Here is a 25,973-nt window from a genome sequence, read left to right as displayed (position 1 = left end):
TTCCATGCCCCCTTTCTCCGCTCCGCTTCGGCTGGACGTGTTCCCCTCACCCTCTTCCCCGTTCCCCTTCTTCCCTTTCATTGCGTTTGTTGCTCCGCCCCCTCTCCCCTGACCCCCCCAGCGCATGTCACCCTCCCTGGTCTTGGCTGGCCCCCTGGCTGTCCCTTCGCGTGCCCTACGGCTCACGAGTCGCCTTCCCGCCTTCTTCTTCTCTCTCGGCCCCGCTTCCGTCTTGCTCGTCCCCCGTCCTTCTCCTCTCTCCCACCGTCGCGTATCGGCCACCCGCGCTGCTGCTCGTCCCCCTGAGTGTCGGCCTGCCCCCCCGTAGCGGCCCCCCCTTCTTCTTCTCCCTTCCCCTTAGTCTCCGTCTCCCCTCCTTCTCGGCCTCCCCTCGCGCCGTGCCCCCCCGTGCGGCGGGCCCCCGGTCGGCCGCCCCCATCCCCCGGCGGCGGCCCCCCGGCTGCGTTTCCGCAGCACCAGCTGCAGGCTACTTTAACAAAAACAAGGAGCTCCACAGGAGCAGGTGCCGGGGGATTCCTCGATGTCATGGGCAGGTCATGGGAAATTCACCACCTTTGTTTGACCAATGTTCCAGCTTGCCACTATAGCTCATTTAATGGAGGCCAACAGCCGGGTTTTGTGGAAAAGCAAATCCAGGATGTGAACCCGCCCTGCCCACCGCTCCCAATGGTCTTCTGGATCCCAGTTTTCAAACTGCTCGAAGCACAAACCAACCAGTGTGGGCCCGGTCCAAATCGCCTGCAAGGGAACAAGGCTGGATCCAACTCAAGTGGGAATCCTGGACAAAAAAATGCAGAAAACCAAGCCCAGACTATTCCACGATGCTGCGAGGTCAGCTCAGGTGTGTGCAAAAATGGTCACGCATGATAAATGGGAAGCGAGCACACAAAGATGATGAAATTGCTTGCCACAATCAGGGGGAATCATTGAGGCCGGTTGAGTTAATCTCGTCTCCTCCCACTCTCAGGCCTCATAAATCTCTCATGCCTGAGTGGATCCTCACTGAGTCCAACCACAACTGCCTGGATTTAAAGTATTCCCTTGTACGGGGTGCAGTAATTTATTATTGTCTTCCTTAATCGTCCTTCTCCCTCATATTCCTTCCCACCCCCTCGTTATTCGCCTTTTATTCTGTTGTTGTCCGCTTCTACGGTTTATATCTGTTCACCTTTACCTGGTAGTAATTTGTTTCCCTTGATGTCTGTTGATTCGTCATCTTTTTCCTTCTGCTATACCCTTTACCTCGTTTTGCTCGTCCTTTCCCGGCTGTCTCTCTCTCCCCCTCTTTCTCTATTTCCTACTCTGCCCTCTCCGCTTTCATCTTGCTTTTTTTTTCCGCTTTTTGCCTTCCCTCTGATCCATATTTCCCATGTTGGGATAATCTGTACCTCATCCTCACACGGTCTGATGGTCCAAAGGAGCGGCATAAAATTTCAAATCTTCCTGGTGGCCACCCTGGCATCCATGCCAGCGTTTCCTCGCTGCTGTTTCTCTATCAAACGCAAAAAAAAATGCAACATGGAAACACATATTTTGGTGGATGATAAATGAAATCAGGGGTTGGGGTTGCCTCCCCCACACCCCGCCCTCCCGCCAGTCACACTCCACCATTTTTAAATTTACTCATAGACGCGGTGGTTTGGCAATTTTTAATTCCCCTGTAGCTGCCTTCCAGAGCGTCTTCCCCAGACTTGCACGTGCCACGGGATGAGCAGGATGAGAGGAGCCTACCAGCTACCGGCTGAAGCAGAATTCCATCCTCTTGTGGTGGCCCTGGTCACTTCTTCGCATCTCAAGGAAACTCCCTCGGTTGGCTATTCTCTATTTGCCAAGACACATGAGTACAGCCGTGTTCGGTGATAATTTCTGTTTGATAGCCATTATTAAATTCTATAATTAAAAAGCCATTATCTGTTTAGCCTATGCTCACAGCTGATAAAAGGGGGAACCGCTATTTTCTGGCACGGGCAAATCTAGTTGAGATACACGGTATCTACTTTCGATTTATTTCTTATTCTTTTTCCTTCTCCTTTCCCTCCTGAAATTCACACTCCTGACCCACTTGGGATAATTCATCTGGTGGAATTCTTCGGCCCAGATCCTCCGTGGGAGACAGGGAAGTGGCGGTGAAACCTTTATTTTTCTACCGCCACCATGCAACAGGAACGCCTCCACCTGCGAAGACTGGTGTCTAAAGGTTTGGAGAAAGAACCCATGCTGGAGCATCCCTAAGTGCTCTCCCAATCAGTCGGTGATCCCATGGAAACCCTGAGTTGAAACAGGTTGAGATCCCAAACCTCCTCCCCATAAATGTTTTGGGTTGGAAGGGACATGAAGGATTCACCTCGTCCCACCCCTTCTCTGATGCTCCACTCAGGAATCAGGCATCCAGCAGTGAGCGCTTTGTTTCAGAAAGGCTGGGAAATCAGTGAGAACAGCCTGTCATATCCACGAGTCAGCCCAACATGTATCCTGCTCCCTCCATAGGAAAATCCTTAAAATCTGCCTGAGATTGTCCTTTTTTTCTAGAGTCATATTTCCGCCCTCCCAGTCCTCCACCTCTATCTCACTCTGCCTCCAACCCATATCCATGTCCTGAGGGCTTTCCAGGATATCTTGCACATTCCCCATCCCTTAGGAAGTGTCCAAGTCCAGGCTGGGTGGACCGTGGAAGTGGACATAGAGGTGAACTTTAAGAATCCCTTTTCCTCGAACCCGAACTTTCCAGTCCCAAATCCATCCATCTCCCTTAAGCATCTACCACTGACTCTCGTTACCCGCTCTCTTGCTCCGGTGCACATTCCTGGGGAACTGTGCGCCCTTTGGCACGGGCAATCCTGACTCCTCCCAGGATCCCCTCCCCCTGGGGACCTCGTGATAGCAGCCCTCTTGCATTTATGGGATATATCCTCGTGAGGTCTTGATTATATCTCTTATGCCTTAATCGTGTGCCGTTGCGTCCCAGTTTTGTACACGTAAGGTTTAACCCGTATATCATTTTCGTGCAGACTTAATGCGGTCGGATGCCAATTCTGAGCCGAGGCCAAATCCCCGTCCGTGTAAACTCGCCCAGATTTGTGACGCCGCCGGCGCGCGCGGCGGGATCGGTCAGGTACATAGCCCTTTGACAAAACCGGGGGATTGCCAAGCTGGGAAGATCCTGGATCAAAATTAGATCCCCAAGTTGAGTATCTTTCTAGATGAGCAGGCAGAGCTCTGCCCCATCTGAACCGCCAGATTTACCTAATAGACCTTCCTCTCAGTTCCAGCCCATCGCTTCAGTACTATTTTAGAGCCACACCCCCCCTGCCTACTTCCTAAAAGGAACAGCCTCCCTTCTCTGTGCGCCAGAGCAGCCCCAGAGCAGGGCCCTCTCTCCACTCTGACCCCGTCCATTAAATAAAAAACCACCCTTTTGGCAGCGGTAGCCAATTAATCCGGGCTCCGTTTATTGCCACGAGGCCCTTCATGGCGCTCGAGCAGGCAAATGGGATTAACCTTTCCCCGGTTGTAATGGAGAAAAAGTAACATTAAACAGAAGAGGGAATCTTAGGAGCCCGACCTTCCCCCCCACTGCCCTGAGCAAAGCACCCACCTGGGTGCTCTGCTTGCTTTTCCCAGAGTGAAGTTGATAAATCCCCGCCCCAATCCACCACCTGCCCCTGATTTCTTTATCACTATCACGCTCCCCAATGTGTTTTGGAGCCCCAAGGTGGGTATTGGGGTTAGCCACCAGCATTTCTTTTCTGTTAATTTAGCACATTCATCAGCAGTTTTGGTTAGCCGCAGAGCATCCCTGAATCCAGCATCCTCCAGAGATCTTCTGCAGTTTTGATCCGCAAAATGATGCCGCTCTGGCTCGTGTGAAGGAACACTCTGGAGAGAACAGTTTGGTGTCATCCCAAGATCTCCTGCAGGGAACAGGCTGATCCACGTGGGAATCCTGGACAAAGCAACCCCCAGAAATATTCCAGCTGGAGCAGCCAGTGTGTGCAAAAATGGTCACAGCATGGATAAATGGGAAATGCGAGCACAAAATGATGAATTTTGACACAATCAGGGCCTTGGTTTCTCTTCTCTTCCCATCTCAGGCCTCAAATCCTCATCCTGAGTGGGATCCTCACTGGATCCAACTGCTCTGGATAAAATATTCCTTGTAAGGTGCTTATTCCCAGGTTTGGGAATATCTGTACCCACACATCACGGTGCTGATGGTCCAAAGGAGCTGCAGAAAATTCAAATCTTCCTGGTGGCCACCCTGGACATCAGCCAGAGCTGTTCTCTTGCAAAGCAAAAAGCAAAAAATTGGGATAAATCAGTCCCAGTGCTGCTTCCAGAGCAGCTTCCCAGAGCTGCACGTGCCAGGGATGGAGCAGGATGAGAGGAGCCTCCAGCTACTGCTGAAGCAGCAATTCCAGCCTCTGTGCCCTGGTCACTCTTCCTCCAGGAAACCCTCGTGGTATTTTTCCAAGACATCACCTTTGGGATAATATTCTGTTTGAGAAGCCATTTTACCATATCTTGCTATGCTCAGCAGCTGATAAAAGGGAATATTTTCTGGAGCAATCTAGGTTGACACCACTTCCTCCCGTTCTCCTGAAATTCACCCTGAACCACGTGGGAAATTCATCCTGGGAAATTCTCCCCAGATCCTCCCTGGAGCAGGGAAAGTGCTTGAAACTCTTATTTTACAGGCCCACCATGCCAAAAGGAACCCCCAGCTGGAAGACTGGTGGAGAATTTTGGAGAAAGAACCCTGCTGAGCTCCTCAGGCTCCCAATCAGAGGAGATCCCATTGGCCCCTGAATGGAAACAGGGAGATCCCAGAACCCCAGAAATGTTTGGGTTGGAAGGGACATGAAGGATTCACCTCGTCCCACCCCTGCTCTGATGCTCCCACCAGGACCAGGCAGCAGTGAGGCTTTGTTTCAGAGGCTGGAAAATCAGGAGAACAGCCTGGACAGCCCAACATTCCTCCTCCTGCCAGGAAAATCCTTAAAATCTGCCCTGAGATTTCCTTTTCTTTAGAGCATCCGCCCTCCATCCTCCACTTCACTCTGCCCCAACCCATACTCAATGTCCTGAGGGGCTTTCCCAGGATATCTGCAGATTCCCCATCCCTGGAAGTGTCCAAGGCCAGCCTGGGTGGGACAGTGGAAGGTGGAATGAGGTGAACTTTAAGATCCTTTTCCGACCCGAACCGTTCCAGCATTCCACGCCCGACCCGGCTCTCCGGTGCCACCGGAATGTGCCCCTTTGGCACGGCAATCCTGACCTCCAGGAGCCCCTGGGAGCCTCTGAGAGCCAAGCCCTGCATTATGGGATAACTCTGATGCCTGAACGTGGCCTGCTCCCTCACTCCTGCAGCTTAATGCTGTCGGATTCCATTAGGAGCCGAGCCATCCCCGTCCTGTAAACACGCCCGCCGGCCCCGGCGGGATCGGGCAGGGAATACCTGGAAAACCGGCCAAGCTGGGAAGGATCCTGGACAAATATAGATCCCCAAGGAGTATCTTTAGATTAGCAGGCAGCTCTGCCCCCACTGAGACCCCAGGATTTACCTAAATAGCTCCTTCAGCACAGCCCAGCGCTCAGAGCTATTTTAAGCCAGCACCCTGCCCTACTTCCTAAGGAACAGCCTTCCCTTCTCTGTGCAGCCAGAGCAGCCCCAGAGCCAGGGCTCTCTCCACTCTGACACCTTCCATTAAATAAAAAACCACCCTTTTGGCACGGTATCCAATTAATCTGGGCTCGTTTATTGCCACGAGGCCCTTCATGGCCTCGAGCAGGGCAAATGGGATTAACCTTTCCCGGGTTGATAGGGAGAAAAGTAACATTAAACAGGGGAATCCTGAGGAGCCCGACCTTCCCCACTGCCCTGCAGCACCCACCTGGGGCTGCTGCTGCTATTCCCAGAGGGAAGGGATAAATCCCAGCCCAATCCACCTGCCCTGATGCTTTATCACTGCTCCCCAATGGTGTTTTGAGCCCCCAAGGCTGGGTTTGGGGTTAGCCACCAGCATTTCTGTTAATTAGCACATTCATCAGCAGGTTTGTTAGCCAGCAGAGCATCCCTGAATCCCAGCATCCAGAGATCTTCTGGCAGTTTGAGCCCAAAATGAGGCAGCTCTGGCTCTGTTTGGGGACACTCTGGAGAGGAACAGTTTGTGTCATCCCAAGATATTTTCCTCTAGGTTCATTTTTCAGGATGAAATGCCACAAGATCCAGCAAAACCAACCCCTTTTCCCAGCACATCCCATTTATGGATAATGAAGCATCTTTCCTGTTTACACATAACAATAATAAGAATATTGGAATTACTTGGACAGGTCTGGGGTGTTTTTTTCTGGAAACCCCCCCAAAAGACCACTTTCTCAAGGAATTCCATGGGATCCCATGGGGTTCCTGCTTTAAGGACTGCCTCACCCCACACCTCCTTGAGCTCTGTCCAGCCAAGTTACTGTATTATGACACAACTTGCTTTTTAGGGATCCCCCTCCACGTCTTGACCCTGGTGGCATTCACACTTTTCCCTTGGCATCCCAAGGTCCGAGCACATGGATCTTGGCCTTTATTCCAATTTTAGCCATTTTCAGAGCTCCTTTTTCCCCTGGACACCCCTTAATTCCTGCAAGACATCAACACTAAACAAATCAGCGAGTTTAAAACCCCACAATCTCCTATAAATTTAAGTTATTCCTCAATTAAAAAGCCACTTTGACTCTCCTATCGGCGCTTGCTCCGTGATGAAAATTCCCAACACCTCCCAACCTGGAGAATATCCAACACTCCAGCTCCCAGAGTTGTAGATGATATTCAAAACAAGGTGGGAAGAAAGTTGCACATTTTTCATCCCCCAAAAGCATCTTCAGGCGGTGAGATGAACTGGAAGAGCCTCTGAACTCTCCAAGGAGGCAGGGACTGAGCTCCCCAGAGGCTGCGGGAGCCTCGTGGAACAAATCCCGTGGGATTCTCCCTGTGCCTCCAGCAGCTCCAGAGGCACAGGGAGAGGAGGGAAAGGCTCCTCAGGTGTGATTCCACCTGGGCTGAGGGTGGAGGTGTCACTGAGGCTGTGGGATGCTCCCAAACAACCTTGGCTGGGTGTGACACAGGTCAGTGACAGCATGGAATTATGGATTATGGAATGGGGTGGGGGATAAGGGGCCTTGAAAGCACCTCATTCCATCCCCTACCCCACCATCACTCCACACCTCCCACTGTCCCAGGGTGTTTCAGCCTGGCTTGGGCACTTCCAAGGATCCAGGGGCAGCCACAGCTCCTCTGGGAATTCCATCCCAGCCAGGAATTCCATCCCAATATTCCATTTATCCTTGTCCCAGGTCCCTCTCCCTGCTGAAACACAAAGTGGACACTGAAATTTCAGGGGTTTCAAATTCCCACACCCTTGGCAGTGCAGAGTCTTTCCATTTGGGAAAAAAAAAAAACACAACACCAGACTGGACATGGAGAAAGGTGCCTAAAGTCCTAAGAAAAAAGGACAGCAAAGCACAAATTGGGAAAACTCACCCCATTCCAGGACACCTCTGGCTACAGCACCAGCCCCAGCTTGACACCACAATTCCTGGGATTCACCCCCTCTCTGAAAAGCAGGAAACCACTTCAGGAATCCCAGCCAGGCACTCTGGAGCAGGGTGGGAATTAGGGATGTCTCCGACTTCCAACATCAGCTCCAAAAGGAGGGCACTGGATCCTGGCTGCTCCCAGCCCTGCAGCTTCCCAACATTTTGTCCACGATACACGAAATAATAACCCACAGATAGAGAAAAATCCCAGTGGATTGTTTGCTCTGGTGTCTAAAACACCAATATCTGAGGTTTTTTTAGGATTGGTCATGGATCAAAACTGGACACAGCTCTGCTCCCAGATGATTTACACCTTCTGACAGGGAAGAATGAGCAGTGCGGACACAAAATTCAACCAAAAAATGACCACAAAATTCAACCAATATGAGCAAAAAAAGCTCTGGCTGTTTCTTTTTACACAGCCTGAGCTCCAGGATCATCAGTTCAGCAGCACCATTCCCACCTGTCTGAAAATGTGGATGTTGTAGGATTTGGATCCATCAATCCCATGTCCACCAGGTATTCAGTCCAATTTTGGGCTATGCGACAACCAGACGCCCTAATTCCCTCAGATTTCCAGCAGACTTTTCCCAAGTGCTCTTATTTGGGGACGTCAAATTTGGACATAATACCTCCATGCAACCATCAGCTTTCCTTCCTGCTAAAACTGTGCGCAAAGACAAATCTGCCTCAAATTTGAGATATTCATAAAAAGGCACTCCTGACAGAATCCCAAAATGAGAGATTTAAAAAGAAGCCATTCCTGACCTACTCTAAAAACCAAGATTTTAATTAATAAAAGTTTCCCTGAAGCACCCAAAAATGGAAGATTTTATAAAAAGCAATTCATGGCCTACCCCAAAATTCAAGATTTCAATAAAAATCCATTCTTGACACACCCCCAAAATTTGTGATTTTAATAATGAAGCTCCCCCAGTACAAGATCTAGCCCAAAACTGTATTTCCTCTGACTAAACGTAATTACAGTTCAGGCTTTCTGCAGGGCCCAGGAGATGTAAATATATAGGTTAAACATAGTTAAAATTCCACATCCTACTTAATTGCAGGCATTTTCCACAGAAGAAAATGAGCTTTTATCTTCACCATTTAATTATTAATAACCACCAACAATGTCACCACCTTTAAACAATAACCCTGGCCTGAGAAGAAGATATTTCTCCCCAAATTTCCACAGGCACTGAGCACACCTGGGGCAACAAGAAGCAATTTGGGGAGGATTTTGGGGCGATTTTGGAGCGAGCAGGCCCTGAGCCTCCACCCCACCTGGACAGGGATTAATGACAGCAATTAGCAGGATTTTTGTGGGGTTGCCAAAGCCCTGAGAGGGAGCAGCAGGACCTCTGACAGGGATTCCCACGATCTGGAAGCCCCAGGAGCAGAGAGAACGCCTGGATCCGGCCGACTCAGCTGAATCATAATGGCTGCATTGCCATTACCTTTCCCGAACAAGGCCAACCTAAACACAGGCAGCTGCCTGGGATTTAGCAGGAGATTTACAGACAGCACCGGCCCTGGAGCTGCCTGGAGACCTACAAATCACCACAGCACATGCACAGCCCCGGGAACACCCTGGATCCCCCCAAATCTGGGAGCACTTTGGGATTATTCCCATAAAAATAAAAAACCCTCCCACCGTGGAGCTTCCCTAAGCCTGAGGGGCCTCCACGCTCCGGCTGCCACCCGGATCCCCTTTCCCTGGGTTTGAGGTTATTAACATCAAACATGTGATCGGCCACATGACAGGCTAAAGGCTAAAAAGGAAAAAAAAAAAAAATAGAGAAAGAAAGGAATAAAAAAATCGCTCGGACACATCCAGAGGGGAAGGGAGAGATGGCAGCGTGGTGGGTACACCTCCATGGCCGTGGATTACAACCATTCCTGGGAAATCGCTGCTTTCCAGCGGCCCGGAATGATGGAAGCCATGGCGGGAGGAGGTTTAATAACGGGGTGATTGTGTAACTTGGAGCCTCCCGGCGAAAGTTGAGGCACCCAGTGGATGTTCCTGGTGCATGGGGACGAGGATGGCACCGGATCAATTAGGGCAGCGAAATGTGCATCCCCCCAGCCTCCTCCTCCTCCTCCTCCCGATCCAGGAGTTTCTCCGCTAACGTATTTCTCTCCTCATTAACTGCTTCGGTGTCTTCTGCTCTTTCCAAAATAGTACCTACTATAACGGGGCCGCAGAGGGGGCCAGCTGGCACCCGCCGCAGGGCATCCAGACACGGAGCAGGGATTTGGGGGAGGAAAGACACGGGGGGCTGGCTGGGTGAGGGCAAGGTGGGCTCTCATCGCCCCCTTCCCCCACATCCTCAGGGGAACCCCAGTTCCACCCCAAAGAAGGGGTTCAGTGCCCCAATCCGAGGGTGAGGATCTTGGGGATGTGATGAGGCCCAGGCCAGGATGGGGATTCCCCCCCACACACACAAAAGGGATGTCCCCTGCTGTCACCCCCAGGCAGGCAGCACCGCGGTGCCCATGGCCCTCATCCCACAGAACGGAGGGAGGGGACTACATCCTCTTGGACCAGGGGGGGCTAAAAATGCCTCCTCTCACCCCTCAGCACAGGTGCCCCCCACCAACCAGAGATGCCCCCCAAGCCAAAGGCCCCTCAGCTCCTCTGCAGAGGTTTCTGACTGAACAGGGGGTGTCCCCCCAGCCCGACCCCCCAGCAGGGCTCTCCCTTATGGGGGCTGTCCCACTGGACTCCCCCTCCGGCTGCTCCAGGCCTCCCCCTCCCCTCTCTCTTGGGGATGACCCCCCTAAACCACGCTGTCCCCCTGGTTTTCCAGCCTCCCCCTCAATCTCCCCCCACTCAGGAGATGACTCTCCCCAAACCAGAGTCCTCCCTAAGGGGGGGTCGCCCACCGGAACACCCCCTCCTCACCACCCCGGGTATCCCTGCTCCCCCAGCCCTCAGGGCCCTCCTTTACCGGGGGTGCCCCGCCAGAACAGCCCCCCAAAATCAGGCTGCCCCCGCCCTTCCTCGGTTCTCCCCCACCCTGGGGACCCCCCCTCAAACCAGGCTCCCCCTCCAGAACAGGCTCCCCTCACCCAAACCAGGCATCCCCCTCCCTTTCTCCGGGTTTCCCCAGCCGGGGGGGGCTCCACTAACCAGAGACCCCCCCCCCCAAAACCAGGCATCCCCCCATATTTCTCGGAAATATCCCCCTAAACCAGGCTCCCCCTCCTCCCATACCACGCTTCCTTCCTCTCCTTTCTCCGGGCTCCTCCAACCTGGGGACCCCCTCAAAATGAGCCTCCCTCCCTTTCTTCGGGCTCCCCCACTTTGGAGACGCCCCCCTTTAACCGCTCCCCCCTCCTTTCTGGGGGCTCCCCCAGCCTGGGATCCCCCCCCCCAAAATCACGCTTCACCCCCCCCCTTTCTCCGGCCTCCCTCAAACCAGGTGCCCCCCCACAAAGCAAGCAAATTCCCCTCCCCTTTCTTGGGGCTCCCCCAGCTTGGGGACCCCCCCCAAACCTCGCTCGGCCCCCATTTCTCGTGGCCCCCCTCCGCCGAGCCCCCCCGCGCCCCCCGCGCAGGCAGGGGGCGCCCTCGCCGCCCCCTCACCCTTGACGATGCGCTCGGTGGTCGGCAGCTTGTTGTGGCCGCGCCCGGACATGGTGGCGGCGGCGGCACCGGCACCGCTCCCCGCCGTGCCCCGCTCGGCTCCCCTCACCCGGAGCGGGGGCCGCGCGGGTGCTCCCGGCGGACCCGCTGGGCTGCCCCGGCGGCGGCTCCGCGGCGCTGCACTCCCCCCGTCCCGCCCCCGCCGCCGCCGCCACACCGCCCTCCGCCCTCTGCCCCCCCCCCCCGCCCGCGCCTGCGCCACGCCCGCCCCGCCCCGCCCGCCATCTTGGAGGGGAAGGGGGCGTTGCTAAGCAACGGGGGGGCAACATGGCGGCGGCGCTGAGGGGGAGTGCGGGGATGGCGCTGGGGGTGCTTGGGCAGCCTCAGGCACAGCTCTCGGGCACAGCTTGGCTGGTGCGGGAGCACCCCGGGGGGACCCCGCACTGCCCTGGGAGGGACTGTAAGGATCGGCCAGTGCCACCACTGCGGTGGGCCGGAACATCTTCCACTGTCCCAGGCTGGCCTTGGACACTTCCAGGGGTCCAGGGGCAGCCACAGCTTCTCTGTCGGTTTTATCCCTTCTCCTCGCCACGGTCACAGCTAGGAGTTCCTCCCCGGTATCCCATCCATCCCTTGTCCCAAGTTTCCTACTGAAACACATCTGGGAGGTTCCCACACAGAGTGGACACTGACATTTCAGGGAGTGTCACACCGGGGGTTTTAAAACTCCCACACGCTTTTTCAATGTCTTCCATTTGGGGGAAAAAAACAGACTGGACATGGAGAAAAGTGCCTAAAAGTCCTTAAGAAAGGACTTCCCAAAATCCCATCCATCCCATCCTCTGGCTGTGGGAGCCATCCCTTGTGTCCTGTCCCTCCATCCTTGTCCCCAGTCCCTCTCCAGCTCTCCTGGAGCCGCCTCAGCCCCTGGAAGGGCTCTGAGCTCTCCCTGGAGCTTTCTCTTCTGCCTTGGGCACTTCAGGGATCCAGGGGCAGCCACAGCTGCTCTGGGAATTCCATCCCAGCCCCTCTCCACCCTCATTCCTTCCAAAAATCCCACCCCAATCTCACTTTTCCCAGTTTGAAGCCATCCCCTGTGTCCTGTCCCTCCATCCCTTGTCCCAGTCCCTCTCCAGCTCTCCTGGAGCCCCTTCAAGCCCTGGAAGGGCTCTGAGCTCTCCCTGGATCCTTCTCCTCTCCAGGTGAACATTCCCAGCTCTCCTGGAGCCCCTTCAAGCCCTGGAAGTGCTCTGAGCTCTCCCTGGATCCTTCCTTTCCCCAGCTGAACACCCCCAGCTCTCCCAGCCTGGCTCCAGAGCTGATATTCCTTAGAGAGAAAATTTCTGAGGGAAAGGCAAAACAGATGATATGGTCTGTGTCTAACACTTGAAGATGACGGAGGACAGGTTTAGATGGGATAGTGGGAAGGAATTCCTGGCTGGGATGGAATTCCCAGAGCAGCTATGGCCTCCCCTGGATCCCTGGAAGTGCCCAAGGCCAGGTTGGAGCAACTTTGGATAGGAAAAGGTGTCCCTGCCATGGCAGGGGTGGCACTGGATGGGCTTTAACCAACCCAAACCATTCCAGGAATTCCATGACCCCATCCAGCAGCATTTTCTAAGATACCTCAGGTTCCAGGCATTCAGCAAAACAGAAGGATTTTCCAGCAGAAAAGAGCCCACCCAAAGCCCCCCTGGAAGTGCTGATGAGCAGGACCAAGTCCAATGTTCACTGTGACCTTCCTTGCTTAATAAAACATTAATAATTTTTTTTTATAAAGCACCTCAGAATATTAAGATTTGGTTTCTTTAGCTGCAACAGGGTTTCTAAAAATTGAGTTTGCTGCTCAGAGCTGGCAGATGGGGGGGATGGTGTAGAAAAAGGCAAAATGGGGAAGTAGAAAAGCAAAGTTTGTGCTTTTTTTTCCTAATGGAGCTTAGGAAAACAAGGACACAAACACTCCCAGGAGCCTGGCTAGTGTGAGCTGGGGACAAACCCAGCATCCCACACCTCCCAGCCAAACCACGGCTTGGAAATATATTTCAGAAAATTAAAAAAAAAATAAAGATACAACTATTTAAATAATTAAGGAAGGGATTTTGGAGCCGCAAAGGCCGTGCCATGCGGGCAGGCTGGGGGTTCTCAGTGCCACCTTCTGTCAGCCGCGCCGCACTGCACAGCCAGGGAAATCCAGCTGGAAAAGCGGGATTGCATCACCCAGCCCGGCTCCCTTGGAAAAATCCTGAGCCAGCAGCGCTCCCACCCCTCCATCCCCCAGCAGCACGGAGGATTTCACTGCCGAGCACGCCTGGGACCCTCCGTCATTACAGAATATATTTTATTTATGGAATTTTACAAATATCTGTACAATTCACGTGACAGTTAAGTTAACGCTCTTTGTTTCTCTCCTACAACACCTGAGTTAGAATTGAAATACTGAGATGGAACTCGAGGGGAAGGAGACACGGATGAAAATCCACGAGGGGCTCGGTTCGGGTGGGTTCCCATCCCTTTCCCACTGGCAGGTGCCAGCCTGCCCAGGGGGAACAGGAGCTCTCCTCGGTGGCAGAGCAGCCTCGGTTCTCACCCCCCAATCCCAAATCTCCGGGTTGCAGACTCCTCGGGAAACAGGGATAAACTGGAAACGAGGAGACGGCGGAGTTGTGATCCCCACAGTGAATCCTGCCAGCTCTGGGGACGCCAAGCCCTGCTCTCTGCCACCTCCCAGCTCCTGGGGACCTCCCAGGCACAGTCCAGAGGGGACAAAGCCCCCATTGCCCCCTGTCCTTGCCCACGGAGGCTTTTCCAGCCGGGATGCAGCTCCTGTGCCCTGCCAGCCACTTGGTGTTTTCCAAGTGCCTCCTTGAGAGAGAGGAGAGGGCACCAGTGCCAGTGAAAGGACTCAGATTTTCCACCTCGACTCAGTCAGCTGGGGCTGCAGCTCTCTCAGGCAAGGAAAAAGTGTTTCCAATGCCCCTTTGGTCCTGGAACCTGCAGCCCAGGGAATGCCTGCCAGGTGATGAATGACTGCCCAGCCAGCACAGGCCACGCTGCTCTGCTCCAGTGGGAAAAGTGACTTTTGGTGACAATCCACAAGAGACACCACATGGGACAAAGCGGAGCCCATCTCTCCTTGAGGGAATCACCTGAGGACCGTGTGGCACCTTCAGGTCATCCCAAAAAGGCTCCCTGCTCCTCCAGAATTGATATTTAGGTGTTGGGGTGCAGGACAAAGCCAAGAGCCAGGGGTGCTGAGGGGACAAATGCCCAGACTAGGAAAGCCACCGAGGGTGCAGGTGATGATCCATGAGGATCCTGGCAGTGCCAGAGGGCACGGGCTCGGTGACAGCTGTTGGGAGCTTAGGAAGAACATCACCCAGCTGGGAAGTACAGGAATTCAGGGATTACAGGGATCCAGCCAGGGTCCAACACTGCCAGGGGTGCTGAGCCTATGCCAGGGCCCTCTGTCTGAGAGGGGCAGGAATAATACCTGGCACAGCCTCAGGTTTGATTTCCTCAGAGGGCGAAGGGAAGGTGTGGGAGCCTCAGCTCCAGCACGGTGCCACCACCCTGTCACACCCCACACACCTGCATGGGTGGGCAGTGAAGGAAGACACTTCACAAACACTTCCAGAGCACCTGCACCTCTCCTCCATCCCAATCCAACCACAAGGGATTGCCCTGAATCCACACGGCCACAAGCTTACACCAGGTACAGGACAAGGGGTCTGGGGGCAAAAGGGGTGTGAGGGAACCTCAAGCAACACAGGTGGGGTGGACAACCTTATCAATATGATAATAAGTAATTCACCTAGTGAATCTGGAACGCCAGCCTGGAGGCAGAGCTGGGAAGTGCCTGGAACACCCTTCTCTGGCTACTCCCCAAGGCTGGGAACACACAACCTAAAGAGGTTCACAGTCTGAGTTTTGCTTTTAAAAACACCCCCCACCCCACCCTGCACCTTAGCACTGTTTAAAAAGTGGTGGCTGCTCCTGGGTGTCACCGTGAGTTTGGACACAGCCTGAGGAGAAATCCCTGGGCTGGATGAGGGCTCTGCTCTCATCCCCTTCTGAGCAGCCCTCACAGAGGAGGAGCTGGGCTTTGCCCCTCATTTCAGCTGCATGGACTGAAGGGAGGGTCGGGGCATCCTGGCAGGCTTCTCCCAGCAGCGCAAGTGGCGCTCCAACCCAGTTTGGTGTGCTCTGCTCTGAGCACTGACACCCAAAATGTGCTTTAAAACCTCTGCCCTCTTCACCCCATTCTTGCCAGGGCATTGTCCGGGCTGAAACAGAGCAAAAGCAGTTGGATGATGGTGACATCATGAACCTCCTCATCCTCAGAGAGAACAGCTCTGAGGGCTGGCCGTGGGGAACGCTCTGAGAAGGGTCTGTCCCTGTCTGTCCCCATCACACACCCCCAGAGGGGTCAGGACAGCCTCATGTCCCGTGGGAACGCTCCAAGCACCACGAGAGGAGCAGCATGGCTGGAGCAGCTCCTGTCTCCCCATTCCATCCTTCCTGGGAGAGGTGAGGAGAGAAGGGATATGACACTGGACAAAGTCAGGTCAGTCCTGTGGGAAGGGGAATTCCACTCCCCTCAGCCTTAAACCAGAAAAAAAATCCATGGAATAGCTTTCAAAGCAATGTCTCTCCTGTAGTGTGAGGTCAGTGCCCACACAGGTACCGTCGTATGTTTGCAGCAGGAAAAGGAAAGAAAAAAAAAAAAAAGAAAAAAACCCTTCCCCCCCCAAAAAAAAAAAAATCCATGGAAAAACTGGATCAGGGCTGCAGCTCGGGCTGGTCCTACCCTATCTGGATCTGCCCCGAGTACATGGTGAGCAGCACCATGATGGTGAAGCCCGTGAGCAGCCCTGCGTTCTGGATGGCGAAGGTGATCAGGGCGCTGCCGTTCTGCTCATCCTCCCGGCTCACCTCGTTCATCTCAGGGAACTGCAGGGGGAAACATTGAGATGGCAGGGCTCAGTGACAGCCTCATCCTTCCTCAGCAAACACCCACCAGCCTCCCATCCCGGGGATTTCAGCCAGGCAAGGCAAAGCAGAGATATCTGCATGTGCCAAGGGGACAGAGCAAACCCCGCTGTGCCTGCAGGCTGAGGGCAAGCAGAGCTTCTCCTAGGAAAAAAATCCCAGGGCTCAGGGTTCCAGGCTCAGGATTTGGGGCTCAGGATTTACCATGTCAGCCAGTGCTATGTACAGGAACATCCCTCCAGCCAGAGCAAAGATCCAGTTGGCAGAGAAGTGGCTGCCAGCCACGATGCCGAAGGCCAGGCCCACGTAGCAGCAGCAGGCAGAGATGAAGTTGAAGAAAAGCGCCTGGCGAATGGTCATCCCAGCATTCAGCAGGATCACAAAATCCCCTGAGGGAGAAGAAGATGGGAGGATGAGGAGGGAAGGGCTGTCAACAGCACTGGGACAGCACTGACTTCAATTCCTAGAAACCCGGAATATCCCGAGTTGGAAGGGACACAAAGGATCAGAGTCCAACCCCTGCAGTGCACAGAACACCCCAAACATTACAGCATGTGCCAGCTCAAGTGTGGGCTCCCTGGGGCTGCTGGCATTGGGCACTGACCATCACACTGCCCCTAAATTGAGACATTCACACCCAAACCTGCCTCTCCTTCACTGACCATTCCACTACTCCTAAATTCAGACATTCACACCCAAACCTGCCTCTCCTTCACTGACCATTCCACTACTCCTGAATTCAGACATTCACACTCAAACCCACCTCCCTCCTCATCCTCATCTGCCCCTAAATTTGGACATTCACACCCAAATTTGCCTCCCACTCACTGACCACAGCACTGGTCCCTAAACCCACACACTCACACCCAAACCAGCCTCCCCTCCACTGACCATTCCAAATTCAGACATTCCCACCCAAACCCACCTCCCTCCTCATCTGCCCCTAAATTTGGACATTCCCACCCAAACCCACCTCCCCTCCACTGACCCCTCCAAATTCAGACATTCCCACCCAAACCCACCTCCCCTCCACTGACCCCTCCAAATTCAGACATTCCCACCCAAACCCGCCTCCCTCCTCCCAAACCAACGAGGTGTTGAGAGGCTTTTTTTTGTCTTCAGATGCCTCCATCTAAATTTAAATCTCAGACATCATATTACCTCGTTATTTTTAGAGCGGCGATTACTCAGAGCAGTTTACAGCCCTCCCTCTCCCCCCTCTCAGCAGCATCACTGGTTATTGCACCCCAAATCTGCCTCTCTGGATGGACAAAGCACAGACTCCAGAGCGAGCAGGAGCAGGGGCAGCCCCAGGGAGTCACATACCCAGCTCGTGTGGGAACTCCTCACAGAGGATGGCCACGGAGGTGCTGATCCCTTGGAAAACAGAGACGGTGAAGGAGGCACCGATGGCCAGGCCGTCAATGAAGTTGTGGAGGCCGTCACTGAGCGTGATCATCCAGGCCAGAGTCCCAATGTCCGAGTACCTCACCTCCTTCAGCCAGTAGCATGCGCTCTGGGAGGCCTGCAGGTCCTGCCACAGCACCCCAAAATGGGGATCAGCACCCAAATCCCTCCTCCAGATGGGAAAACCACCCCACTAATCATTAAACAGGCACAGCGGAGCTGTTTGGTCCCACCACACACCGAGAATTTGGGCTGCAGAACTGGTTTTAACTGACAGGTGGGATTTTGTCACAATGCCATGGGATGAGGCGCTCACCTGGACAGAGAGGGAGCCCACCACAGCCTTCTCATCCCCTGAGGGGGGCTTGCACTCCAGGTCACTGGTGATGTGTGGGATCATGTGGTCCAGGTCCCCGTTCTGCAGCTTTTCCGTGACCCCCTCCTCCCGGTCCTTCTTGGAGGGCAGAGCCTCAGGGCCATAGTGGCTGTGCCCGTGGTGGTGCTGTGGGATCAGGGCTGTCAGTCATCCTGATATTCCTGCTCTTTCCCACCCTGCCATAATGATATTTCTGCTCTTTCCTACCCCACTACCTTGAAATTCCGCTCTTTCCCACCCTGCCACCTCAAAATCTCTGCTGTTTCCCACCCCACCATCCCAATATCCCTGCTGTTTCCCACCCCACCATCCCGTAATTCCTGCTGTTTCCCACCCCAGCATCCCCTGCTCCACCTCACCTGGTCCTTCTGCTTCAGGAGCATCTTCAGGATCTTCTCTGTGAAGAAGAAGAGGTAGAAGCCCCCGAACACCACAGCGGATTTGGAAACGTAATAATCTTCCTGAGGGTTGAATCCAAACGCCTGCAGGCAGGAGGGGACCCAGGAGAGGATGAGGAGCAGGCCCTGGCAGTGTCCTTCATCTGCCTTTGCCCCTGGGGTGACACTGGAGGGGCGACACAGCTCTGAGCTCTCTCTGAGGAGCAGCTGCTTTGGGGACAAGCTCAGGAAACACCTTTGTGCACCTTTAATCTCCCTCACTCCCTCCTCCAAGCCGGCTGTGCCCCGAGGCATTGGATCCAGCACCTGCCCTGGGGCAGGGATGCCAAAACCACTTGGGGACCTACCTCCAGTGCTAGAAAAAGCCAGAAAAGGCAATAAAACAAACCAGGGATCTCCCTGGAGCCATTCCCTTCCAAACTCCAGCTCTGAGAGGCTTCCAGCCCTCCGTACCTCGCTCTGGGCTCCCCTCCGACGCCGCCTTCCCCTTCTCCAGCCAGCGAGCGCCCAGAGAGAGAAACAGCCCCAGAGAGAGAGAGAGAAAAGCACAGACCCGCCAGTCCTCTCCCTACCTCGGGAATGAGCTGGAAGAGGGCGTTGGAGTAGAGAGTTCCAATCGCCAGAGCTATGAAGTAGAGGAGCAGCCGCTTGTAAAAGGTCTTCTTCATGAAGGGCACCACGCTGGCTCCCACCAGCGAGCACAGGGAGATGACGGAGACGCAGAGGAAACCATAACCCCAGACTGGCAGAGCCAAACCCACCCCGGGGGAAGGGACGAGATCAACGTGGGGATGGGCAGGGGAGGAATCCACACCGACAGCACAGAGAGAGGAGGGAGGGAGAGAAGAGGACATTCATTAGTGATTGTTGTTCATCTGGCGCCACCTCCAAAGGGCGAACCCGGCGCTCAGCGGCTTTGGGAATCTCAGCTGAGTTTGGGCAGCCAGGCCATGGCCCAGCCAGACCCCAGCTCTGCTCCTTGGGCCATTCCCAAGCCACAGAGCTCCCGGGTCCCCCCAGCACCTCGTACGCTTCAGCCCTGCCCTGCTGGGGTGCTGGCAGGGCTGGAGTGTACCTCTGGCATTTCAATTCCTGGCAGATCAGGAATTAGATGCGCTTGGTTTTTATGTCCAGCAAATAAAAGTTGCAGTTCTGGAGCTGAAAAGCTTGGATAAACATCCCACTGCCAGCACGGATGAGGCGTTCACTGCCTGGCAGCAAACAGGCAAAGCCAGGGGGAAAAACCCACTGGAATTTTAAGGTTGGATGTGCCAAATCCAGCTCATCCTCTGAGGAGGCACCTGGACCATGTTCCAAAGGTTTCCAATCCGGGTGGATTTATTCAGCTCCAGAACTGCGCAATTACAACACAATTAATTCGCGATATTTCTGTCGGTCCCATCAGAGCACCAGGATACCTCATGGAAGGCAGAACCCTTGTGGGAACATCAGGCTGGGAAATCAGGTAAGGGGGGAAAAAAAGGCAATTAAAGGATCTGTAAAAGTTGGCTGATTCCAGAGGAAGCCAGCGCTTCTCCAGGCTGTTCTTTGTGCTTTTATATGGATATTTGATCATATTTTCACGGATATTTCACATTTTTTTCCCTCTGGCTCATGCCAGTACTGCTGCCACAAATGTGGCTGAGCACATCCCTCCAAAAGATGCACTCCTGGACACCCAGAGCAGGAGCAAACAGCTTCTCCCAGCACACTCCCACTCCTCAGATGTGGCAGGGTGGAGGACACTGAAGGTTTCCTGGTGCTCAGAGAGGTGAGAAAAGCCCTGCACAGCCCCTTGAGCCAAGCCCTGAGCCTCAGGTGACGAGGGGTCGGATCGATTCGGCGGGGTGGAAGCAGAGAGGGCGCCCACGGAGCTGCCCCCGGAGACGGGAGAGAGGCAGGGACGTTCTACCGCACCTCTGGGATGAGCTGGAAGAGCGCGTTAGAGAGCAGCGTGCCGATGGAGAGCGCGATGAAAAACAGCAGCACCCGGCTGAAAAAGGCCTTCTGGGAACACGGCACGATGAGGACTCCGAGCAGGGAGGCCACGTTAATCATGGACACACTGAGAAAACCAAAGCCCCACACTGCGGAACGAGAAGAAACGAGGGCCAGACATTACCGAGGCTCTCGGAGAGCCCGGGCCCGGGCGGGTGGGAAAGGCTCCGGGGCTGCTCCCCGTGCTCCGGGTGCTCCAGCTGCGACAAAACCATCCTGTTTGGTGCAGGGAAGGTGAGAATGAAGCCACCTTGGAAAAGGTTTTCCCCAGCCAGCCCCAGCGTGGGAGAAGCCGAGCTGTGCTCAGGGCCGCTGATCCAAGACCTTGGGCAGCGTTGGCACCGGGATGGGCGGGAGCTGGCTGAGCATCTGCCGGCGGCTGGAGGACAGTGGGTCCCTCCAGGTCACCCCCTCCCACCCAGGGGAACCCATAGCAGAGTCTCCTCCTCATCCAGCTGTCCCGGAGGCACAGAGGTTATCCCAGCAAAATCACATCCACAGCGAGGAAAACTCGGTCAGGATTGCCGGCTGCTGGAGGCAGGCAACTCCCAGGAGTGGGAACTGGCTGTTTCTCATGTCCCCAAGCTCCATGCCCAGAACCAGGCAGTGCCTGTAGCACCCCCCCCAGCACCCCAATTACCTTCAGCTGAGCTGGGCCGGCTCTCCTCTGTCTGCTCATTCTCCTCATTCTCCAGGTTTTCGGAGGCGCACGCCCCCGACTCCAGCTGCTGCAGGATGGTGGGGCAGAACTCCTTGAACTCGCTGTGCCCCACAGGGGAGCCCTCGCTCAGGTTGTGGATGGCAAAAAGCTCCACAGAACTGAAGCACTGGGGGAGAGAAGGGACAGAAATGTGCCTTGAGAACCCCACAGCTCAGCAGGGAGATTTCAGGAATCTGCAGGGAAGTTTTGGGGGCCCACAGGGAGGTTTTGGGGGTCCCCTCCTTACACGAGAGAGGTTCAGGCGCTGCTGAGGTGTTTGGGAGACATTGGCGTGTCCCACTCCCACATCCAGGCGGTTCAGCAGGGCCTTGAGCTGCTTCAGGCTCAAGGTCTGGCTCTCCCCATAGCGCTGGAGCAGATCCTGCAGGAAGGAGGCTGCCGAGACGCTGGGGCCGTCCCTGCCCGCCCGGACCTGCGGGCAGGGGAGGAGGCAGAGCAGCAGGAGCAGGCAGCAGCTCCGGGGGCCCACGCTGGGGATCATGGTGCCTCTGGGATGCTGGGAGAGAAACCACACTGCTGTTGGCTTTGGCATTCCCAGCGCTCCAACCATGGCTGCTCCACCCCACCGATGGATTTATCCTCAGGGAAAGGGGGAATGGCGCTGCGAGCACTCGGATCCTGAGGAGGACTCAGCATTTTTCCAATTTTCCATGCAAAACCACCCCCTCCTCCTCCACCCTGAGCCACCCCAAGCCCCTCACTCACCCTGGGGGGCTGCCAGGACACGGCTCCTGGGGGCTCTCCAGCTCCGCAGCACCTCAGGGACCCTGGGAAGAGCAGGATGGTCGGGAAGCAGGCAAGGCTGTGCCAAAACCCAGCTGTGCCAGCCCCAAATCACCTCTGTGGGGGGTGAGGAGTCACCCTCCAGCCCTGGCCAGGCGTGGGTCCCCTCGGTGTCACCGGGGCTGGGACACAAATGCTGCAATGCCAGCGCTGGAGAACACGGCAGCCCCGGGGACAGAGGTGGCCTGTTGATGAGGTTATAATTTAACCAGGATAATTACCATGAACCGAGTGCTTCCCCGCTCTAACTGTAGGTGCCTTTATAGTGTTTGCCCAGAATCAATCCTTGCCCTCTCTGTCCCTTTCATATGTGCCGGGAATTGATAAAAGAGGGGTGGCACAGCCCCGGGGTGCAAAGGAAGGGGCGCAGGGAGAGCAGGCACGACCTGCACGTCCACCTTGGGAGGCACCCAGGAGCCTGGAGAGCTCAGGCTGCCTTCCTGGGAAAGCTTCCCTGAAAGGTGGACGGCAAATTTGGGGTTGGCAAAGAGAAAACAAAAATCTGCTGCCTCCATCAATGCAGCAGCCATCCCAGACCCAGTGTGGGGCTCCTGGTGCACCTCCTGATCCCCCTGGAGGTGCTCCCGACCCAGCCCTGGACACCCCACAGTGCCTGGCCTGTGCTGACAGCTCACAGGCTCTACTCTCTTCCAAAAACCAGGACATTTTTGAAGCCCGGCCAAGCAATTGTTCCAAAAATAAACCTGGGGCCAGGATTTCCACGCCGAGGGGCTGCAGGGGACCTGTAGGACCCCGCTCCCCATGCAGGACCCCACTGCCCCTGAAGGCTCCCACATTCCCACAGGTTCTACCAGCTTAGCACCACTTTGTGAGCTTTGTTCTCCGAGAGCTTTTAGCCTTCTCCTGCCAGGGCTTAGCTTGGATGCTTTGACTTAACCCCTCTCCTCCCAAAACGAGGGAGGGAGCCCATCCAGAGCAGTGCTGCTGCTGGGAACACCCTGCTGGGTTGGGAGACCCGAGGGACCTCTGCCTCTTCAGCATCTCCCAGACCCTTCCTCTGCCTCCCTATCCCAATCCACCCTTCCAGGTGGGTCCTCCTGGGCTCCGTGGGACATCCTGTCGGTGACTCCCACAGGTGCTGGCACACAGCCCAACGTGCCAAAGGTTTGTCCCGGCTGGCCGCACGTCCCGCTGGCTGCCCTTTCCAACCGGGTGCTCCCCAAATCCCCGGTGCCACCGGGAGCCCTCCTGCTCCCTGCACACCGATAGCCCGACCCGTGCCAAGGCACGCAGCTCTCTCCCTGCCAAAACCCCTCCCGGGGCTTTCTCCCAAAGCCGGGCTCAGCCGGATACACCCAGGCTGGAAAACCGGACCTCAACTTTCCCCCCGCTGCCAAAGGAAAGGCAGGAAGGGCAGAGCCGGGCAGCGGCCGGAGCTGCACAGGCTCGCTCCGTTTTAGGGCAAAACGAGGCGGAGGAGCCGCCCCTGCGGAAGAGAAGGGCCCAAAGAGGCACATCCCGGGGGGCTCCGACCTGCTGTAATCCCGGGGCAAGGCAGGAGGGTGCCGAGCACATCCAGCGCAGCATCCCGGGACAAACACCAAAGGACACCGAGCCTCGCCATCCCCACCGCCAGCTGCGACCCCCCCCGGAGCCCCCCGGCCTCTTGCCCGCTACCTTCAAGGGCGTCCTCCCACCGGGATGCGCTCCCGGAGCCCGGAGCCAGCGCCTGACCTACTTTATCGGGCTGGGGCACGGACGGACAAACCGCTGCCACACGAAGGGACGGCTGCCCGGGAGGGATGTGCCCGGGAGCGATGCCACGACAGCACCACGCAGCTCCCGAGGCCGGGCAAAGCCTTCCCATCTCCCTGGGCTGCACTTCCCGGAGATCAGCGATCCCGGCCGCAATCCGCACATTCCCCCCCCCGCCGCTCGGAGCGGGAAGGTGACGCCGGGAATGAGAACCGCTGGCACAGCCGAGCATGACCCCGGCGACGTCAGCCCCGCGCCAGGCGCTGCCCGAAATCCCGCCGCGCGGGGATTGCCGCAAAGCGGGAGGGGACAGGGCCAGCGGGACCCCGAATTCCAGCCCCGGACCCAGCCCGCTCCTGTCGGCGCTCGGAGCCACCGGAGCCTTCCGGAGCAATCGCGCTCCACGTGTCCTGCGGCAAGGAGGGCTCCAGGCGCCGGAGGTTTTCCGTGCCCTGCGGCTGTCCCGCGGCTGGCAGCGGACCCGGTCCTGGGTCACCGACACCCTGGGCTGCCTTGGAGCCTCCGAACGGTGTCCTGCCCTTTCCTTGCCCGTGATCCCGGCCCGGGGAGGGCAGATGGGCAGCGGAACCGGGAGATCCCCCGGGCATCGCTCCCCTCAGGGACCCCCCAGTCCTGCCCAGTGCCCCCAGGGCCGGAGCTGCTGCTGCTGCCCGGTCCCTGCCCCATCCCACCCCTCTCCCCATCCGCTACCTGGTCCCAGAGCTTGCACTGGTGGTGCCAGAGCCCATAACGGGGCCCTGCACCCCAAAATTGAGTCCTGCACCCCAAAATTGATTCCTGCACCCCATGACAGGGTCCTGCACCTCCGACCCCACCTCCACCTGCACCTTCCCCTGCCCCACACCCCACGGGCTGTCCCAGAACGAGCTCCCATGGCTGCCCCCAGGCCCTAGGACCGGCCCCAAACCCTAAACAGCCGCTCCCTGCATCCCTCATCCCTCCCTGCATCCCCCATCCCCATCCGGGGCTCGGGGCCTGCCCCAGCCCGCTCCCCCTGCTCCGCTGCCTCCCTCCCCGCGGGGACTATCCCCGCAGCCGGTTCCCCGTCGCACGGCAGGACTGCCGTGCCTGTCCCGTGCCTGGCCCGGTCCGTCCCGGTCCATCCCGGTCCTACCTCCGCTCCCGCCGCCGCCGCTCGGGGCCGCGCAGCGCGCACGCGCGGCCGCCGGCACAGGGAGCGCTCCCATTGGCTGTCGCCGGTCCCGGCCACGCCCCCTCGGCCTCAGAGCTCTCCCCCTCAGAGGCGCCGCGCCGGGACCCCGAAAAAATCCCACCCGGGACCCCAAAAATTCCACCCGGGACCCCGAAAATCCTACCCGGGACTCCGAAAATCCCACCCGGGACTCCGAAAAAATCCCAGCCGGGAACCCCGAAAAAATCCCAGCCGGGACCCCAAAAACCTCACCCGGGACCCCAAAAGTCCCACCCGGGACCCCGAAAATCCCACTCGGGACCCCGAAAATCCCACCTGGGACCCCAAAAACCTCACCCGGGACCCCAAATAATCCCACCCGGGAACTCCTAGAAATCTCACTTGGGAACTCCCAAAAATCCCACCCGGGACCCCAAAAATCCCATACGGGAACCCCCAGAAATCTCACCCAGGAACCCCTAAAAATCCTACCCAGGAACCCCCAAAAATCCCACACGGGGAACTCCAAAAAATCTCACACGGACCCCGAAAAATCTTATCCAGGATTGCCAAAATTTTCACCCAGAACCCCCTAAATAATCTCACTCAGAAACCCCCCAAAATCTCACTCAGGACCCCTAAAAAATCCCACCCAGGAACCCCCAAAAAATCCAACTCGGGAACCCCAAAATCCCATCCGGGATCCCCTAAAAAATCCCACCCGGGATCCCCAAGCTGCTCCAACACCCCTCTCTGGGGCACTGGGACCCCCAAACACCCACCCCAGGAGCACCAAGACCCCTAAAAATCCCACCTGGGACCCCCCAGACTGCCCCAAAACATCTTCTGGGATCAACCCAAAATACCCACCCTGAGGCACCAGGACCCCCAAACACACCCCAGGAGCACTGGGACCCCATGGAACCCACTGAACCCCCACCCTGAGGGCACCAAGAGCCCGAGGACCCCTCCAAGGGACCCCACTGCTCCCCCAAAACACCCCTGGGGGCACCTCCCTAAACACCCTTGAGGGGTGCAGGGCACCCCAAGGACCCTCCAAACACCTCTTGGGACCACCGACCCCGCCTCAGCCCCTCCCCAAGGGGTCACAGCACCAAACATCCCCTGAGGTGGGGCTGGGGGACCCCAAGGACCCCCTGGAAAACCCAGGGGGGACAAATCCTGGCAGGCAGAGCCATCCTGGCTCCTCTCTCTGTGCCAAGGAGCCGGCAGGGACA

The 25,973-nt window shown here is 56.4% G+C and overlaps 2 protein-coding genes across 7 annotated transcripts in view; both read right to left on the bottom strand.

Annotated features, from left to right (window-relative positions):
- The window catches only part of PPP3CC (protein phosphatase 3 catalytic subunit gamma), a 47,348-nt gene extending 35,976 nt beyond the window's left edge, over positions 1-11,372 (bottom strand). The window contains exon 1 of one of the 3 annotated variants that reach the window (XM_050982832.1): positions 11,195-11,372. In XM_050982832.1, the coding sequence (XP_050838789.1) occupies positions 11,195-11,246 (52 nt within the window). In that variant the 5' untranslated portion in view covers positions 11,247-11,372. The remainder of the gene's footprint in view (positions 1-11,194) is intronic. The other 2 variants (XM_050982834.1, XM_050982833.1) reach the window with 2 other exon arrangements.
- A 2,143-nt stretch (positions 11,373-13,515) lies between these two features.
- On the bottom strand, positions 13,516-24,758 carry SLC39A14 (solute carrier family 39 member 14). 4 transcript variants are annotated; one of them, XM_030231992.2, is made up of 10 exons: positions 24,718-24,758; positions 21,789-21,850; positions 21,310-21,579; positions 21,003-21,189; positions 20,282-20,451; positions 18,326-18,448; positions 17,907-18,092; positions 17,510-17,717; positions 16,388-16,572; positions 13,516-16,144 (listed from the first exon to the last, which is right to left on the bottom strand). In XM_030231992.2, exons 3-10 carry the CDS (start codon positions 21,562-21,564, stop codon positions 15,998-16,000), a joined length of 1,461 nt encoding a protein of 486 aa, XP_030087852.1. In that variant the 5' UTR covers positions 21,565-21,579; positions 21,789-21,850; positions 24,718-24,758; the 3' UTR covers positions 13,516-15,997. The 4 variants fall into 4 exon arrangements, with proteins under 4 accessions (XP_030087852.1, XP_018780404.1, XP_018780405.1 ...); XM_018924859.3 differs by lacking the exon at positions 24,718-24,758 and adding an exon at positions 23,505-24,711; XM_018924860.3 differs by lacking the exons at positions 20,282-20,451; positions 24,718-24,758 and adding exons at positions 18,937-19,106; positions 23,505-24,711.
- Between the last annotated feature and the right edge of the window lie 1,215 nt (positions 24,759-25,973).

This window comes from Serinus canaria, chromosome 22 (assembly GCF_022539315.1).
Source record: "Serinus canaria isolate serCan28SL12 chromosome 22, serCan2020, whole genome shotgun sequence".
Lineage (NCBI taxonomy): Eukaryota > Metazoa > Chordata > Aves > Passeriformes > Fringillidae > Serinus > Serinus canaria.
This window is presented reverse-complemented; position numbering and strand designations above follow the sequence as displayed.